The 20,009-nt window shown below is 35.0% G+C and overlaps 1 protein-coding gene across 2 annotated transcripts in view; it reads right to left on the bottom strand.

Moving 5' to 3' along the window:
* Nucleotides 1-20,009, bottom strand: part of LOC149543035 (protein HEAT INTOLERANT 4-like) — a 77,939-nt gene that overhangs the window by 31,475 nt on the left and 26,455 nt on the right. For both annotated transcript variants that reach the window (XM_089797968.1, XM_089797969.1), the window contains exons 2-7: nucleotides 1,954-1,992; nucleotides 1,552-1,605; nucleotides 1,227-1,290; nucleotides 949-1,007; nucleotides 314-438; nucleotides 114-173 (exon numbers count right to left, since the gene is read on the bottom strand). In XM_089797968.1, coding sequence (XP_089654094.1) covers nucleotides 114-173; nucleotides 314-438; nucleotides 949-1,007; nucleotides 1,227-1,290; nucleotides 1,552-1,605; nucleotides 1,954-1,992 — 401 coding nt within the window. The remainder of the gene's footprint in view (nucleotides 1-113; nucleotides 174-313; nucleotides 439-948; nucleotides 1,008-1,226; nucleotides 1,291-1,551; nucleotides 1,606-1,953; nucleotides 1,993-20,009) is intronic.

The following is a 20,009-nucleotide window of genomic DNA, read 5'->3' as shown; positions in this document are numbered from 1 at the left end:
GTTCTAGCATTATCGAACAGAGAGTACCAAGACATTTCTTCAAATATAATCTGATATTACAAGACATCAATAAACAATTTTATCAATTTCAAATTTTGGTTAGTAAAACTCACCTTCTTTGAGTGCACTGGATTGTAAAAATTTGAGATTTCAAACTTTCAACTCGACTAAGCCTGCAGTTTCCAGAGACAATTTCCAAAGCAAGAATTTATATCAAAAATTGAGCCATAATAACAAAGGGAAATTTCGAGACTAAATTGGAAGGCAGTAAAATACTAAACAGAAATATAAATACACTTGTGTGAACAGATACCTGTTTTCCAAGGGTATATATGGAACCCAATCCATATTCATCTGTTTCATTGGCACCACAGTCTCTCCTTCCATTTGAACAGACTTAATTTCTATTTTATCAGAGGGCGGGAATGGGGAAGTAACCTGTTCAGAAAAATGTAATGCTTATTATAATATGATGCAGAAAAGTATGACAAATTAAATCAGCGGGGTGCAATACTATCTTTAGACTGTCCATAAGACCACATATCTCAAAATATACTGATAAAAATAAAATCAAGCAGTTTGCACAATATAGAAATGAGCCATGAAATATTGTTCTCGTGGGAAGCTACTCTATCATGTCAGTGAACAATAATAGATAAGCTCATAAAAGAACAAAATATTTTGAAGTACTCAGTTATATGGTGAAGAATAATGTCCGACAATGTTTGCCATGAATGTATTTTTAAAATTAAACTTTTACATTTTAAGGACAACATATGAGCAGCCCGAACAAAAAATGTATAATTGAAACAACCAAGGAAACACAAAATAAAAATGAAAATCACATTGAATGTCTTTTAAGACAATAAAAGAAATTATTCTGTACTTTAGCATATGCAGAAGTGTGTTAGACTTCTAAATAACAGGATAAATATAAGGATGAGTTACCGCTACAATGACTGGAATACAAACAATTTTGCTGTGACCATAAAAAAAAACTAGCTGAGCTGCATGCAATTAAACATAAAAGTCAGTGTGAGAATACTACAAAAACTTGGAAGGCACTGCAAAGACCAAGAAAGACACACTATAAGCTACCACAAATGACTAGTTCTCACTGCTTCATACCATAATTTCTAGCTGAGCTATAATTTACACACAACCAGAATAATATAAACAAAGCAAAAAAATGACACTCAAATGTTGTAAGAAGGAAAGGCCCTTACGTTCCGTGCAACCAAAGAGATACACTCTCTTTCCATAAAGCACTCCATTTTCTTCAAATGCTCTCTGGGCATTACAATAATAAATTTTAATAAATACTTGCCCACCATTAAGTAGCATGTAGTACAAAACACTCTTGTTTGAAGTTGCTTACATAAGCACTAATATATGCAAAGTAAGATTCGGAGATCATTTCCTGAAGTAGAAATTACATCAAAATATCTATCTATGTATCAATTAAGCAGTAGCAAAACAAATAATGGCATATATGCAAAGCTGCGACAAAAAAAACAAAAAAAATGACTATGCTATGAGGCAATGTCATACCTCCAAATTTGAGAAATCCCAATTAATCTTATAAACAGAATCAAGGTTATCCCACTGTTAACAAAAAGTAACAGAATCAGGCTTGGATCATTTTTAAATCTCAACACTCTAGTGGAACTTTCTAACTGGCTTAAAAGAGCAATTTAAAGATAAATTTAAATTTAAAAAATACATAAACATATGTAAAAATGAATTAAGGGGTAGCTTTCAGAACATATAACCTGGAATAATATCACTTGAATCCAATCCCAAAGAGTGGGAACATTTATATTATGAATTTAGCAGACAAAGTAATTAGGTCCTAAGACATTCAATTTCCAATCTAGAGATTTCTTGAGACTAGCATATTTGAACAATTTGAAGATAAATTTGATTTCGTAGGAGCAGCATATTTCTACAAACCTCTGTGCCTACTGGAAAAGCAGCTTGCCATAAATCTTCCTGCAAGAAAAATGATCGCCTGCCATTTTAGCAAACTTTCAACACATTAAGTCATCTTATTTTCAAGTATAATGAGTACAATTATATCAAAGCACCTATTCCATTTCTTTTATGATATTGAGAACATATATAAATATCACTTATGACAAGAAGTGGCTTCTGAAATTTTATAGCTAAGCTATCATATTATCTCCATTGCAACAGCACTGATGACTTTTTACTTTCTCAACTGAGAAACTTGCATCATAATATCAGCAAAAGAGTAAGCTCAACACATGTACTTATAAATAGTCAATATGTATGTTTTTTTTCAGCAAGGTGGTCCTAATTTCAAACATTACCTTGTTCTAGTTATTGACTATAGTCAAACGAGTCATTGAGTGCTAACCTTTGAAACATCAGCATGCTATCAATAATAGGTAAAGCTCACCACATTTACTTAAAATTAGATGGCAATGTATGTTTCAGTAAGGTACCAAATATATTCTATGGAAAAATTAATTTAGATATTTCAAATGAGAGCATTGCAATAACTAACAGTGTAAAGTATATACTCAATCACATTCTTTATAAAAATGATCATATAGCTAAACATCAGAGGTAAATGTCATATCATTCAGACCACTACTGCTAATTAAAATAATAATAAATAATGAATTAATTGAACATGATGACAATTGCATAATCTTAAATTGAAACTAATAAAATTTAACTATCATAGCTCCCTAAGTAGTTCTAACTTCTAAGGTGTAATGTTCCTTTATTTAAAGGGAATTATTTAATATTTTGGGCCCCATCCTATTTGTAACTTGTGGACCTATCTGCATTTTGGTGCCATCTTTTGGGCCGACTTGCATCAATCAGATGAGAGGAATCTCAAATTTTTATCTCGTCTCATAACAAATCTTGGATTTAAACATTTGCAGTTTCAGTGGTTCACGGCCACCCTAGTCTGCTCAACCGTACGATTTTGTGAAGTCTCCATTGGAGACAAAATTGTAGCTCCGAGGACTGTCAAATTAATGAAGATTACTGCATCAGAAGTATTATTCATTTCAGGAGTTGGCATTGCAATAAATTTGATAGTTGTATGTCAATGGTTTTTCTGTTTTGACGTCTCAATCCTCTGTTGTACATTTTCTGATCATTTTGGGAGGCAACATCTCACATGAATCACAGTAACTGAAATTTCAAATTTGAGTGTTCGATCACCATTCATTTGCAATCATTATCACTTTGTGGATCTTGAAGCCATGGACTGAGTTAGAAATATATGTCACAGAAGGTATCATTTCCCAGTCCAGGGAAGCATTGATTTGACCTTCGCGAAGCACATGGCAGACTGTATCTTATCGACCGGCTAAGGAATGATTCTGATTATCCTTGTAAAAGCTTCTGTCTCTTTATGTTTCATGTGGAAGATTATATTGAAATACAGTTCCAATCCTTATATGTGCACGAATCTATGTTTAGTATTCGATATATTGACGGAATATACATATCGTCGGGAGACCATCCTGAAGCACAGAAGTAAATATTTCAAGGCAGTGCTATTATTTGTCAAATAGATCTTTGCATTCACACAATAGAAACTCTATAATTAGAAGATCAAATTATTATGACAAACTAGGTCAATGTCTTTCATCATGGCTTTAGAACGATCAAGGGCCACTTCATGTAGTATCAAAAATGATATGATAACAGACCTTGAAGGAATATTTCCAGTGTTCATATTACAGAAGTTGATGATATGAACTTGCATAGAGTGCGTATTGGGAACTATTTATACTTTGAATGTTGCTTATGAATTCAATTGTGTTAATATTTTTTCATCAACGTTTTGGATCAATGTTTCTTGATGATGGATCACAGAGTGTGATTCAAAATATTCATGAAAAAATACTAGCACAATCAGATCCAGAAGCAGTATTCAAAGAATTATCATGGAGTGTGAAAATCTACTCACTATTATTGAGATCCTTCATGAGAGGGAATTGCGATTCAAATCCAATTGTTAGAAGTATATTCCTGACGATGCATCGTGGAGTGTGATCAAAACGTTGAAGAAATAATACTACCACAGTCGAATTCAGAAGCAGCATTCACAGAATTTTCATGGATTGTGGAAACCTGCTCACTATTAGCAATTTATACTGTTGTAGATAATTTTCATATCAATGACAAGAGGTTCCATCAACTACAGCGACCTGAATACATTAAGGAACTGGAACCAAATTGGAGTTAATATTACAAATCGACCATCATTTGGCTTGGTGCCTTCCAGCACCATGCATCCTTCCACCTGGATTGTAGATACAGCAGGGTAAAGGTCAGAGCTTTACTCCTAATATTTGTTATCAACTCCTATATTGTATCACATTCATCATTTTCCCGACTCCATAATCTGTTGCAAACATTTCATAGTCACCCTTATTCTGCAAATATTTTGTTAAACTGTAAACTTTCTGTTTGCCAAATTACCTAAGAGAGGGCGTACTTTCAGGGAGACTAGACAAGCAGAATTTCATAAGGATTGGTTTATTATACAGCTGAGCCTGATTTTGCTATGCATCTCCATTGTGTGATTTGGTTCACCTAACACTTGCACCCTCAAATTACATATTGCAAATTATTTGGGCAGTTAACCATGCACTTTTTAGTAGTAAATTCCTCTAGTAAGTCAGTGTGCCTGTGTAAGTCAGCCAATGGCTAACTATTATGCTTCATGCTTCATGTCTTTCAGTGAAGGAAGAGAGGCGTGTTTTCAGTGAGACTAGACAAGTGACATTTCATAAGGATTGGTTTATCATACCACTGAGCCTGAATTTTTTATGCATCTCCATTTGTGTGATTTGGTTCACCCAACACTTGCACCCTCACATATTGCATATTATTTGGGCAGTTAACCATGCATTTTTTAGGAGCAAATTCCTCTTGTAAGTCAGTGTACCCGTGTAATTCAGGCAATGAGATCTATTATACTTTATGCTTCATGTCTTTCAACACATTTTGTGACCAGCTATATGAAGTCGATGAAAATTGGAATCAGTCGTTTCAGCACATTGTGTGGTTTGTTCATGATTCTCACCTTTATAATTGTGAATTGTATACAATTGAGCAGCAAATCATCCATTATGTCATTGAAACTTCCTCTTACAATTCATTGTAATTGAATTGTAATTGTGTATTCTTTCAGTGGCTAACTATTCTACTTCAGAATTAGGAGAAACAAATTAGAACTGAGATTGCTCATGTTTGAGGCTTGTAAGCGGACTTGCTCTCAACACAAGAAAGGTGCCAAAGCTAAACATTTTCTCAGATTTATTAATAATTTAATTGTGATGCAAAAAAATATAAGCACCTAAGAAGTGGTGATCCATGTGAACCATTGCTTTGACTTTTCCAAATAATCAATTTATTTATAATCAGCAATAGCAAACTTAAGTACTTCAAATTACTAATTATCTTGAACTTACAACAATTTATTTAGCTTGCACTCAATTACATTCTTTATTAGAGAACACCTTGATCCCCAAACGTTTTACAAGAAAAGTTATGTTCCACAGACTGGGGCACAAAGACAGGTCTTGAGGGCAAGGGGACCAAGGGTTTGGATATGATGATAACAGGGAGATGCAATGCAAATATATATTGCACTAAAATACTTATTAAAAATATATTATGAATAACATGTGGAACTGTTTGAAATACTCAAACGCATTCCTTTGAACAATGAAAATGACCAATATCACTATATTTACATTATATTCCCAAAGATGATCACATTCAAACTCAGGATACAAAAGAACTAGAAAACTAGGACAATAGGCAAAATGACTAGAGTGGTTCTGAGAATTTTTGGCCTGTGCATTGTCCACCATAGACTTGGATTGTCTTGTGCCATAGTCTACCTATCCATTTTGGCCTCTTCTAATTATCCCCTATGAGTGGAAAATTTTGTCCACTCAATTGATGTTAGCCTATGTAGAATGATTCATTTTTCAAATGGCTTTCATGGACCTCATCTTCAACATCCTATATAGAGGTAACTATGTCATGCCTACGCACATAGCACTTCAGATTCAATGCATAGAGAAGCCATGTGCAAAGAAGTGTTGAGCTTCTCCCATCAATAATGAATGATAGGCTAAGTATGTTCATTGTAAATCAACAGTATAGCATCTTTCTCTTTTACAATGGCCTTCATTTGCACAAGCATACTGTCAGTACAGTCATACACCTCTACAGGGCTAGGTTTGCATGCTTGTATCTAAAAACTTTGGAGACTAAAGCAATGCTAGAAACAATGTATCTTGCACCAGCTCAAAAAGCATCAATCTTCACCACCTACTCCACCCTCCTTCCTCGCTTTAATTTAGAATTAGGCAACCAATCCTACTCTAATGTCATAACCATCAGTTGCAATGCCTCTTGCAACTCAAGTGTCCTCTCCATGAGAATGAAGTATGATGCATATCTCGTATCTATAGGTTTAAAAAAATTCTTAGAGAAGGTTCTGAAGAGTTCATGTAAGCAAGGTAAACTTTAAGCAACCCCCTTTGAAAAAGAGATATAAAAATATTGGTGAATCTTACATTATTTTGAAAAATAAAACTAATTTCTATTATTTAATTGGCGAATCTTATACACTATTTAAATATTTTTATAACTACATTTTATAAAAATGTGGTGATTTTAAATATTTTTAAGAAATAAATTATTACCCAAAATTAGCCAATTAGCGAATATTAGCCACTAAAAAATACCTTGCATGTAAGGTATAGTTGTTGAAAACAAATATTTGCACATTTCTAGCATAATTATCAATTTTCCCCATGTCATGGGTTTCAAAGGTCCTCTTTAGAAAAGGTTCTAGAAAGCGCATATGAAGTATAATGGTTGCAAACAAACATCTCCAGATCTCTAACATCACTAACAATTTTGTTCATGTCCTTGAGTGCATTATTCATAACAAGTAAACAATAAGGAGTCCATATATACCTCGAAGTTGCCTCAATCGATTTCCCTACAAATTTGCCCACTAAAGTTACATTTGAGACTACTTGCACCACATTCTATTGCCCAACCTCCCAATAGCAGCTCTTAGAATTCGGATCTTAAAATCAACATCCTTCCAATGCTCTGAACATGTGATCATAATTTTGAAGAGTGGATGATGGGTAGTATCCATTCACCCATCCATGAATATAGCATCAACCCATGATCTAGGTAGTCTTCATTTTCTCCATTAGAATATCAATACTAAAATAGCTTTTATCCAAGATTGTTGTCCTTGATTTTGTCTCCCCTAGTGGCACATGTGATGGTCATGCTCTTATTATTTTTACCACATCCTCCTTACAATAAGGAGAGTGAGCCACGAGGTATGGAATGAAATTGGCAAATAAAAATTTGCCCATGGTATCACTCACCTTAGGCTCACAAGTAGTCATTCTATGTTCCCCTTAGGCTCAATTGCCCCTAAATGGGAAGTCAAAAAAGAATGAACTAAAATGCACAATTCTTCTGCAATCCCAATACTAGGAGTAGTGCCTCTCAATGGTGTAGTAGTTATTAGTTTTTGGTCATCACCATACCCCCACAATTTATTTATTTCATCTCTTTTTCCAACTAACCATACCTTCATACTTCAATACTTTGTCTTGAGAGATGAAGAAAATGTACATTAACTCTTCTAATGTTTCCTTGAAATTCAAGTGAGAGAAATGACAACTCCGTATCTCATTGCCCCAAATTTTGCTTGCAATCTAGTAGCAAATTGTCTTAAATGTTTTTTTGTAGCAAAGTCCTCAGACTCAGACCCGACCCTAACTTGGCAAGGGTAACTCGACCCGTGAACCGGCTCGGACTAGCAGTGACTTGGCAAAGCGACAAAACCCTTGAAATTTTTATGAAGATTTACCTTTGCCTTCACCCTTTTGCTATCATATATAGATACTGATAGAGCTGACCCGACTCATTGACCCAAATCCGACAAAGCTGACCCGACTCACTGATCCAGTATACTCGCCCGACTCACAAAGAGACTGGGAACCATGTTTTGTAGTGATTGATCAAGCAAGCATTGTTAACTTGTCAAGCATTTCCAAGGTTGATTTGTTAACCGATATTGGTAAAATAAATAAACCAACATTGGTAAATTGCCTAAAAGGCGGTGTAATGTGAAAGAATCAAATAGTAATTTGTTCTTCTCTAGATAATAAAATAAGTGGACAACTATTTCTAGTGGATGTAACCCATATTGGGTGAACCATGTCAAATGTGTGTTATTTGGTCTTTTGCCTTCTTTATTTATGCATTATCTTAATATTGTTTCTTGCTCATATCTACTTAAAACCTAGCAATTGGTATTTGAGCGGTGTATATTTCACTTATTTGGCAGAAAATCTCAAATTTGAGCCGAAGCAATGGCAAAGCAAGGCAAGCTTAAGCTTGATAAGTGCAACGACCAAAACTATCAACTAAGGAGCAATGCTAGATTATTTATATCAAAAGGATCTTCACTCTCGTTGGGTGGAAAAGCAAAGAAGCTAATGGCTATGTCAAATGAAGAATGGGAAGTTCTTTATGAAAAGGCCCTAGGAGCAATATAGTTGTACCAGTATCATTAGTGGTTTTCAATATAGCGAAAGAAACAACACAAGATCTAATGAAAGCATTAGACAAGCTATATTAGAAACCCTTAGCCTCAAATAAGGTATTTCTTATGAAACATCTATTTATTATGAAGATCCTGAAAGGTGGGTATGTTAGTGATCATTTGAATGAGTTTAACACAGTTACTAGTCACCTAAGTTTTGTACACGTAAAAATTTGATGATGATGCTAAGGATCACTTGATTTTATATTCATTGGCTGAAAGATGAAATGGCATGGTCATGGTTGTAAGTAATTTTGTCTCTAATTTAAACACTTTAAAGTTTGATAATGTTGTTGGAGTTATTCTTACTGAGGAAATGCGACAGAAGAGCATAGTTAAGACATCATGTAATGCTTTGATTGTTGAGAACAAGGGATGACAAAGGGAAAGTGAAAATGGCCTAGGCAATCATCGAAAATCAAGAAATAGAAAATCCAAATCTAGGGTGAATACAGAAAGTTGGCATTGTGGAAAGAAAGGAGATTTGTAAAAAGATTACTGGTCTCGAAAGGGAAAACAAGGGGATGGACAACAAGAAAATAATATGGAAGCAAATGTAAAAAATGATTTGTTACAAGATGCTTTGATTCTTTCTTTGTATGATATAACTAATTTTTGGGTGTTAGATTCAGGGGCTTCTTTTCATGTCACACCCCATGGGAAATATTTTCTAGACTATGTTCAAAGTGATTTTGGATAGGTTTATTAGGTGATGATGAACCATGCAAAATTGTTGGAAAGGGAAATCTATAGATAAAATTACCAAATGGGTAATCAATGGTTGCTAAAAGAGGTGAGACGTGTCCTTGATTTGAGAAAAAAAATTAATATTGGCACGACAACTATGAAGTGATGGTTGCACAATGATTTTCACAAACAATTCATGGAAGGTTACTAAAGGTTGCCTAATAATAGCAAAAGGGGCAAAGGTAAGTACATTGCATTTATGTGCTAGTAATATTGATTATTTTATTTCCCTAGCTTCCACAAGAACAGATGCAACTCTATGGCACAATTGACTAGGGCACATGAGTAAGAAAAGATACAAGGCCTAAAGGATGAACATGCATGTACGAAAAGACACAAGACTAGACTAGTGGTGAAATGTTTTGCACAAAAAAAAGCGTATCAATTTTGATGAGATAGTTTCTCATGTTGTTAAAATAACTTCAATTCAAACTACTGTCAAGTCTTATAGCCACAAAGATTTGTATCTGAAACAATTAGATGTCAAGACAACTTTTGTAATATCCCTTGCTAAATCTGATTCTAATTTTTTGATTTTTAATATTGTCATACAATTTGCACACAAAGAGATATCTTGTAGATTATTTCTACTATGCTTAACTTCAATTGGTAACAATATAAATGCTTGCAAAAGACTTTGAAATAGCTGAACAATGTATTAAATGAAAATGTAATTGATTGATTGCAAACATTGAGTAATGGCCAAGACTCTTGGTGTATAAGGGAATATACTACAAAAGCTTTTAAAATCATTGATTCCCTCAATAGAGGGATTGAATTACCTTGTGAAATTGATGTCCAAATGGTTGTCAACAATCAATAATCTACATACTCCATACCAAGTTGATCTCCATGAAATCTAAACACAATAATACCAATGTGAAAGATTAGAATATCTCTCACTCAAATTGTCGCAACCCTTTCGAAGATCATTCACTACCTCAGTTACGCTCATCAATGGCAGTGATCATTCTCAAGGACCAATGGAATAACCTACAAAAATCCTTGGCTCTTCAAGAAACTTCTAGAAACATGGGGTGGTTCCTTCAAGAAGCTTCTAGAAACATATTTTTATTTTAGTGACTTTGTGATGCAACATTTATTTTAGTCACTTTATTAAATATAAGGTCACCTTTTAATATCCATTTATTTGATCACCTTAAATAATTTCTCCCTTATTTCTTCACTTATCCTTCGAAAGCGTAAAAGCTAAGATGATAACTAAGTTGGCTACAAGGAAGGGAGACATTTCTCCACCTTGAAACCCATGTCAAAGTGCTTCGTTGAGATAGGTTCTCAAATAAAAGAAGGAAAGAGCCACAAAACATAGGCATTTTGGCCTAGATGAACCCTGCCTCACTTCGCAAGGGGTATAGCTACAATAATTCTCATATGGTATGACCTTGGGAAATGTGCCAAATACTTTCTTTGGTTTGCTCAAAACTTGACTCCTAAATGACACCAATTGTTCAAAGAAACTTTAGTTAATAGTCTTACAGCCTCGGAATGGTGATGCAAGGAAGAAGCTACACTCTCTAATACCATTAGCTCTAGATAATTGCCAAAACCCTTATTCCTTTAATAAACTCCTTATTTCACCAATATTGAATATCAGAATCGACCCTTCCCAGATTCTACATTCAAGTGCGCTACTATAAAAAGTAACCATGTTTGAATGACATATTATAAATATTAAGTATAAGAAACTGAAATCAAAGACCTTTGCAAAGGCCAAGTCTGAACCTTACTAAACCCTAGAGAAGAAACCACACTGTTATACGAGGCAGATGACCTAGAGCATTGCAATTTTCTATTAATATAATATGCATATGGCGGTTCTAACCCTTTGTCTATAAAAAAAACTAATGATTTTATAAATTTATTTAAACACCAAAATACAACTATTAAAAAATTACTACATTATTAAGGTCAATCCTAACGTAAATTAAAAATCCTTATATCAATTAATAAATTACAAAATCAGAGACAAAACCAATGAAACTTAAAAGTGATTTAAGGAGTTCTACATGTCCATTTATAGCTTTTGTAACTAGTATGGGCCCCATAGATCATTAAAATTAGGTGTTACAGGCACAAAGATACAAAAAAGCTAATCTTTTTTAAGAAAAAAACCTTTTGGTTTAATTGACATGGAAGACATCCCAACGTCTCAAGTGCAATAAAAAGAGATGAGGAAGTCCCCTAAGGGTCCTAGGGGTGTCTTGACATCTCTGTAGCATTTCCAAAATAGGGTTGTCTTGAAAACATTCCCAACTACATTGTGGCAGTAGTAGAGCATGGGGAAGTTTCCCCTAATTTCTCACATCTCAAGGACATCCCATCCCAAATAAGTATTCATTTTTTAGGGAAAAGGGGTTAGATTATCCCTACAACATTGAAGAGAATAATAAACTACAATTCAACATGATTCCTTTAGAGACACTATGACTTCTTAGTCAATGTCAATTCATGCCTCATAAAAATTTGAAACCATAAATATTGATCTACTTTACACGAGATACAAATTATGATTTGAGGCCAATCTACAGATAAATTGCATTCCACCTTCCACTACACTGGCTCCTCATCATACTACACATTTCACTAAATATGCACTTTGGTTTTGCTTGTTCATGGGCCCGTAAGGGTTAATCCTTTTCCTTCAAATAATGTGCAACTAGAGAAGGTAGAAAGCATAGGAGAGGGATGGCTAAGGGTTAACTTTGATGGGGCTTCTAAAGGAAAGCCGGGGAGGAGTGGTGTAGGTTGTGTAATTCAAGATGCTAAGGACAATATTCTATTATTAGATGCAAAGCAGCTCCCGAATGGAACCAATAATGTTGTAGAATGTCTGACAACCATTTTTGCTCTTTGATTCGCAAAGACATGTGACGAAAAGAAGATTTATCTATAGGGTGACTCCCAAATAGTGGTCGACGGGATAACTAAAGGAGGGATGGTGATGTAGGAGCATCTTGCATGAGAAAATTATTGGAAAAAAAAATAAAAAATCTGGAGGAGAGAGAAAGTGACGAAAATTAGAGGAGAAATAAAAATAAAAATAAAAAGGAGAAAAGAAAGGAAAAGGGGATTTCTATTTTTGAGGTGCATAGGTGGCGTAATAGAAAAGTTAAAAATACAAATAAAAAATGGTTGTCATTCCATTTATCGAGGTGTGTTGGTGGAATTCTTGAAAGTTATGGATATTGTAGAAAGTTGTGGATGTTGTAGAAGGTTATGGAAGTTGTAGAAGGTTGTGGATAAGTCATGCATTGGGTGGTAAGTGCCTATTTAAGCAAGGCATATGAGCATTTCTAAATCAAGCTTGAGAAGTGGAAGCTTGAGGAGTAGAAGCTTGAGAAGTGGAAGCTCGAGGAGTAGAAGCTCAAGAAGGAGAAGCTCGAGAAGGAGTAGCTTGGGAAGTAGAAGCTTTGGAAGGAAAGCTTGGAAAGGTGAAAGCTGTGGAAGGTGAAGCTTGGAAAGTTTCAAGGTGTGAAAGAGAAGGAGGAAGTGAAGAGTGAGTTTTCCTGAGTTTGTGGACAGAGCGCCGAATGTGAGGCAGTTTACAGCAAGATTATGGTGGAGTTGTGAGTGTAGATAGAGCGCCGAATGTGAGGCAGTTTACACTTGGATCTTGGATGAGGAAGAACTAGTGACTGCGATTTAGAAACAAGGAGGTTGCTTGGTGGCTTGTGAGCACAAGTTGAGATCTTGGAGGTTTCTACCAGAGTGTGGATTTGGACTAGCTTGGGTTTGGATTGGATCTTGAGAGATCTTGCAAAAATGTTATTGTAATTACTATTGGATTTTCAAGTATAATAAAATTGTCTTCATATTGTTGCATTCTTGGTTATGAGTTGGTAGGGTGGTGTGGCCCTTCATCAGTGGTATCAGAGCGTATCTACATCAGTGGTATCAGAGCAGTACCTTCATCAAGTGGTATCAGAGCAGGAGTTCCTGAGTGTATAAGCAGATCGCCGAAGTGTGAGGCAGTTTATACCAAGACCTTGGTTGGGTGAAGTTTATCAGAGTGGGAGTTCTTGAGCGTGCAGACAGATTGCCGAAGTTGAGGTAGTTTGCACCAGGACCTTGGGAGGACATGCAGATTGATCGATGGATGCAAAGATAAAGTTTGAACTTGTTGAGGCATGATCGTAGAGAGCTCGTGGATTGCAGATCCGTTGTCCTAGACTTGTGATGTGGTTCTTGATTATTCGTGCGAGGTGACAAGTTGCGATCTGACTTGCAAACAATTTGGTTGTCACAAGGAGCGTGGAAAGAATTCGTTGCAGAGGGTTTACGAAGATCTTGGGAGATGGCTCCAAGAGGATTGGACCTTAAGATGATTGCGAAAATCCATGATATAGTGGAGAGGAATTTTTCTTAGATGATTTCTCGGTTGGATGCTAGATTGACTGATCAAGCTAAGAAGGTCAAGGTGGAAGAGGATGGTTTTGTTGATCAGTTTGTGGAGCCTGATGCAGAACCTGTAGAGCAAATAGAGGTTGTTGCTGAGGATATTCCTAACCTTGCTAATGTTGGGATGGAGATTGGTTTTCATGATCAATTGGTTGAGTTTGACATGGACACTACAGAGCATTTGGTTGTGGATGATCTTGTTGATGTTGGTGGTGACTTGTATGTTGCAGAGCACTTGGTCGTGGATGATCCGGTTGTTGTTGGAGGTGAGTTATGTATTGCAGAGCATCTTGTTGTGAGCAATGATATTGCTAGTTTGGCATGTATTGATGGAGATCTACATGTTGGTGGTGATATGGAGTTTTTTGTTACTGATGCAGGGTTTGTTGCTACTGGTGTGGATTCACTAGTTGCTGATGTGAATGAGGGTTTGTTGATGAAGAATTATGTTCAGTTTGTTCCTGGGAGTGAGCATGCTAATTGGATGGTTGAGATTCTGGTGTTTGATAGAGTAATGCAGATGTGGAAGATTTGCATGGTGGTTTTTTTGTCCCCGTTGAGGTGGAAACCTTTGGTGAAGATGAAGATGGTGGTAGATCTTTCTTTTTTGGTGTCAAAGTGTGGGACACACTTTTCTATCTACCGGGGGAGTCTGATGCAGGAGCATCTTGCATGGGAAAATTATTGAAAAAAAAAATTGAAAAAAAAAAAAAAAATTCTAGAGGAGAGAGAAAGTAACAAAAATTAGAGGAGAAATAATAAAAAAAATAAAAAGGAGAAAAGAAAGGAAAAGGGGATTTCTATTTTTGAGGTGCATAGGTGGCGTAATAGAAAAGTTAAAAATAAAAATAAAAAATGGTTGTCATTCCATTTATCGAGGTGTGTTGGTGGAATTCTAGAAAGTTATGGATATTGTAGAAAGTTGTGGATGTTGTAGAAGGTTGTGAATATTGTGTAGGTGGAATTCTAGAAGGTTGTGGATAAGTCATGCATTGGGTGGTAAGTGCCTATTTAAGCAAGGCATATGAGCATTTCTAAATCAAGCTTGAGAAGTGGAAGCTTGAGGAGTAGAAGCTTGAGAAGTGGAAGCTCGAGGAGTAGAAGCTCGAGAAGGAGAAGCTCGAGAAGGAGTAGCTTGGGAAGTAGAAGCTTTGGAAGGAAAGCTTGGAAAGGTGAAAGCTGTGGAAGGTGAAGCTTGGAAAGTTTCAAGGTGTGAAAGAGAAGGAGGAAGTGAAGAGTGAGTTTTCCTGAGTCTATGGATAGAGCGCCAAATGTGAGGCAGTTTATAGTAGGATTATGGTGGAGTTGTGAGTGTAGATAGAGCATCGAATGTGAGGCACTTTACACTTGGATCTTGGATAAGGAAGAGCTAGTGACTGCGGTTTAGAAACAAGGAGGTTGCTTGGTGGCTTGCGAGCACAAGTTGAGATCTTGGAGGTTTCTACCAGAGTGTGGATCTGGACTAGCTTGGGCTTGGATTGGATCTTGAGAGATCTTGCAAAAATGTTATTGTAATTACTATTGGATTTTCAAGTATAATAAAATTGTCTTCATATTGTTGCATTCTTGGTTATGAGTTGGTAGGGTGGTGTGGCCCTTCATCAGTGGTATCAGAGCATATCTACATCAGTGGTATCAGAGCGTATCTTCATTAGATGGACTCATGGTTTCTTGACAAATATATCAGAAGGATTAAAATGGTTTTTGGAGGAGTTTGAAGAGTTTAAAGTCACTCATATCCTAAGAGAAGGGAATGTAATTTCCAACAAAATGGCCAAAGTAGGAACTTGCCTTCTGTAAAGTTTCTGCAAAACTTTGATGAAATGTTCAGTAATATTTTGCAACTAGCTCTGATTTAATACCTTTCTTTCAATGGTGATAGTCTTGTTCTGTTCCTTAGTGAATATGAAATCTTCCTTTGTTGATAGTTGTTCTACAAGTAATATCTTATATTCTGATATAAATAGTTGAGGTAATGACTAGTAAAGAAGCAAACTTGAAATCTATTTGTGTGTTCTTTATCCACAAAATATTCCTCTATAAATCCGGTGACCAAGGAACATGACCCTAGAAGGGACATGTCTTTTCCTAGATCAGCCAAGACTATCTCCTATAAATCGACACCTATTTAAGACTTGGACAAGATAATACTTAAGTTAACTAATCTTTGTTAGTGATAAGACAAACAAGGATTAACCTAAGATAGATGCTGGTTCTCTAAGGAACAATATAACATATTTATAAGTCTTCAAAGCCATCATTTCTATAATCAGATCTGTGCGATCTGTTCTATCAGAACAGTAGGATTATGAAGTTACAGAATTAACACTCCCTCTTAACTTGATAATCATACTGAGAGATAACATATCTAGCATCATCAAATAATATGATTAAGCATAGAATGATACTCTATATCCATCTGGATCCTCAAGCATGAGGTATTATAATAGAACATATGATACTTATATCACTATACTTGTGATGTGAATTATCACTTACACTAGTGATAATGATATTGCATGAAAGCAATATACAGGATAAAATCCGAAGAATAATTAAATTCTTCATTTATCCAAGTTGTGATTCATAGATACTGGCTCTTCTATATCACAACAAGATCCTGAGCTAAGATCTACCAGAACACAGGATAAACCTTGGAGAATAAAATTCTTCCTTTATCAAAATTGTGATTTATAGCAATGTCTGTATCATAATATGATCATGGACTCATCTAGATCTTACAATAGAACTCTACTGTTTAGCACATTATCTAAGAGATCATCATCTCTCATAATGTTTTTTTTACAAGTGTTCATTATCTTAGAGATCGTCACCTCTTAAATAATGAATACAAATTGTGGAGCCCATAACAGTCAATAAGTTGACAATAAAATTATTTTATTAATAATTTGAAGAATACAAATGAATTACATTTCAACCATACCAAGTCTTCTCCTGAAGTGGTCTATCTTCACTCTAGATAGAGGTTTGGTGAGAATGTCTATTGTTTGATCTGCAGTGCAAATGTATTCCAATTTTACAGAATTCCTGTCTACCATATCTCTTACATAATGGTAAGAAATTTCAATATGCTTGGACCTGTCATGAAAAAACTAGATTCACTGAAAGTTTGATGGAGCTTTGATTATCACAATGAATAATTGTAGGATTCATGGCTTGCCCAAATAATCCCATAAGTAACTTCCTTAGCCAGACTGCTTCTTGAGAGGCCATCGCTGCTGCAATGTATTCGGCTTTTGTGGAGCTCTGAGCTACTGAAGACTGCTTTCTGCATATCCAAGATATCATTGCTGATCCTAAACTGAAATAGCATCCTGAAGTACTTTTTCTGTCTTTAACGCTTCCACCCCAATTTGAGTCGGTGAATCCATGCAAATCTAAAGAAACCTTCTCATATTTGAGTCCAAAATTTAGAGTGCCTTGTAAGTATCTCATAATATGCTTAACTGAAACTAGGTGAATCTCTTTTGACTCACACATAAACTGGCTTAAGGTGTTAACAACATAGCAAATATTTGGTCTTGTATAATTTACTAAGTAAAAAAAGGACCCAATCATCTGTCTGTAGAGAGTAGAATCTATGGAAGGTGATTTTGCTGTTGCTTCCTTAAGTTTATGTAGATTAGTCTCCATTGGAGAAGACATAGGTTTGCAATTCCACATTCCAAATCTCTTTAAAATGTCTAATGTATACTGCCCTTGATTGAGTACGATACTGTCAGAATTATGTCGTACTTCCAATCCTAGGAAGTAATGAAGGAGTCCCAAATCTTTCATCTTGAATTCTTTATTTAGATCTTTCTTGCACTGATCTATGAGATGATCATCACTTGTTATTAGTAAGTCATCAACATACAATATCAGAATTACCATATCATTTTTATCTCTTTTATAATATAAATTTGGATCGGCTTCATTCTTGGAGAATCCTAAGTCGGTAAGATACTTATCAATTCTTTCATACTAGGCCTTGAGAGCTTGTTTGAGCCCATAGAGAACTTTCTTGAGCCTGCAAACAAAAGTTTTAGGATCATGAGTTTCAAATCCTTCAGGGTGCTCTAGATATACTTCTTTTGAAATCTTTCCATTTAAGAATGTTGTTTTTACATCCATCTGATGTACCTTCCATCCCTTTGATGCGGCAATTGCTAAGACTGCTCTTATGGAGGTATATCTGGCAACAGGAGCAAAGGTTTCTTTCTAAGAAAATCCTCTGGCTACAAATATGGGTTTATACTTCTCAATACTACCATCAGCAACATGTTTTATTTTAAATATCCACTTGGAAGAAACAACAGATTTTCCTTTAGGTCTTGGAACAATTTCCCAAACATCATTTTTCATAATAGATTGGTATTCTTTTGTCATAGCTTCTTTCCAAGTTGTATGTTTAATAGCATCAAAAGGATTGGTTGGTTCTATTTTGGATAAATCACTCATGTTTGTTGTATAACTAGAGAATCTTTTAGGCCTTTTGCTTTATTTGAATGTTCTAGAAGGCCCAGCAAAGTCCTGAGCTACTTCAACTATTTTAATGACCCAAAGTGGTCTTTTCTTTGCATTTACTTCAAGGTTCATATTTTGAATTTCATCTTCGATTTCTTCTAAGTTCTCCCTTTGGGACCCAGATTCATTATTTCTTTCAAAACTAGATAAAGGAGAAGGTTCATCAGAACTTATGGCTCTTTTGAATGCAAGATCTTCTTCAAAGATTACATCCCTACTAAGTTCAATACTTTTCTGTCCAGGTATGAAAATCCTATATGCCTTAGACGTTTCACTATACCCTACAAAAATACCTTTCCTCCCAGAGGGTTCTAACTTGGTTCTCTTTTCTTTTGGAACATGGATATACACAGGACACCCAAAATTTTTAAGATGACTTATATTGGGTTTTACTTTAGTAAATACTTCTTCAGGAGTTTTATCTTTAAAATAGGAGTGAGGAGTTTTGTTTTTAATATATACAATAGTACAAGAGGCTTCTACTTAAAAATAATATTCTAGATTTTGATCAAAAATCATAGCTTTAGCAGCTTATATAATTGTCTTATTATTTCTTTCTGCTACTCTGTTTTGTTCTGGATTATAAGGAACAGTGTACTCCCTCTTAATTCCCGATTCTTTACAAAACCTTTTAAACAAGTTTGAGGTATATTCTCCTCCGTTATCAGTTCTAAGGGTTTTAATTTTATGCCCTGAAAAATTTTCAGTTAATGTTTTGAATTCTTTAAATCTTTGTAGGATTTCTTCTGATTCCTTGCATTTTAAAAAGTAAATCCATGTTTTCCTAGAGAAGTCATCTATGAACAAGATATAATACCAGAATCCTCCAAGAGAAGGAACATACATAGATCCACATAAATATGAATTAATTAATTCTAGTACATTATTTGTTTTTCTAGTACTATTATGAAAGGGGCTTCTAGTGTTCTTACCCAGAGCACACCCCTTGCAAATACTTGAGTGGTCTTTATTTAGTTTAGGTAATCCAGTAACCATCTTCTCCATAGTTGATAAAGTTTTGAGATTTAGATGTCCTAATCTCCTATGCCATATTTCATTTATATCTATAGCTTCATGAACTAGGGCTTGAATAGATCGACTAGATTATGTATTCAATTCATACAAATATCCTCTTCTTTGACCAATTAACTCAACTTTCTTGATGGAGGAGTTCTTTGCCCAAGTTAATACTTTGCCATCCATGAATGCAACATTATGCCCATCATCTTCAAGTGTTGTAATTGAGATTATATTTCTTTTAATTTTTGGTATGTAGAGTACACCTTTGAGAAGAAGAGTATTTCCTAATTTTAGTTTCAAAGTGCAATTTCCAATTCCTTCAACGGAGTGTGTTGAATTATCACCAATGGAGGACTTCACCATTAACCTTCTCTGATAAAGAGTCTAGTGTTTCTTTGTATCCCGTTATATGTCTAGAAGACCCACTATTAGTTACCTATGCTTTATTTGAAATTTCATTTGATAGTCAAGAATACAAAACACAATTCTAAGGATCATAAGTATCTTCTTCTCTAGTAACATTTGTACAATTAGCTTGTTGTTTAGAATTCTTGGGACAGTTAGATTTATATTGTCCATATTTTTCACATTTGAAGCACTTTATTTTGGATAAGTCTTTCTTGGGTTTGCCATTCTTTTGATT

The sequence above is a fragment of the Cupressus sempervirens genome, chromosome 8 (assembly GCF_028749045.1).
Source record: "Cupressus sempervirens isolate cs-2001-9-10 chromosome 8, ASM2874904v1, whole genome shotgun sequence".
In the NCBI taxonomy this organism is placed as follows: domain Eukaryota; kingdom Viridiplantae; phylum Streptophyta; class Pinopsida; order Cupressales; family Cupressaceae; genus Cupressus; species Cupressus sempervirens.
The sequence above is the reverse complement of the archived record's forward strand: the minus strand, read 5'-3'. Positions and strand labels throughout refer to the sequence as shown.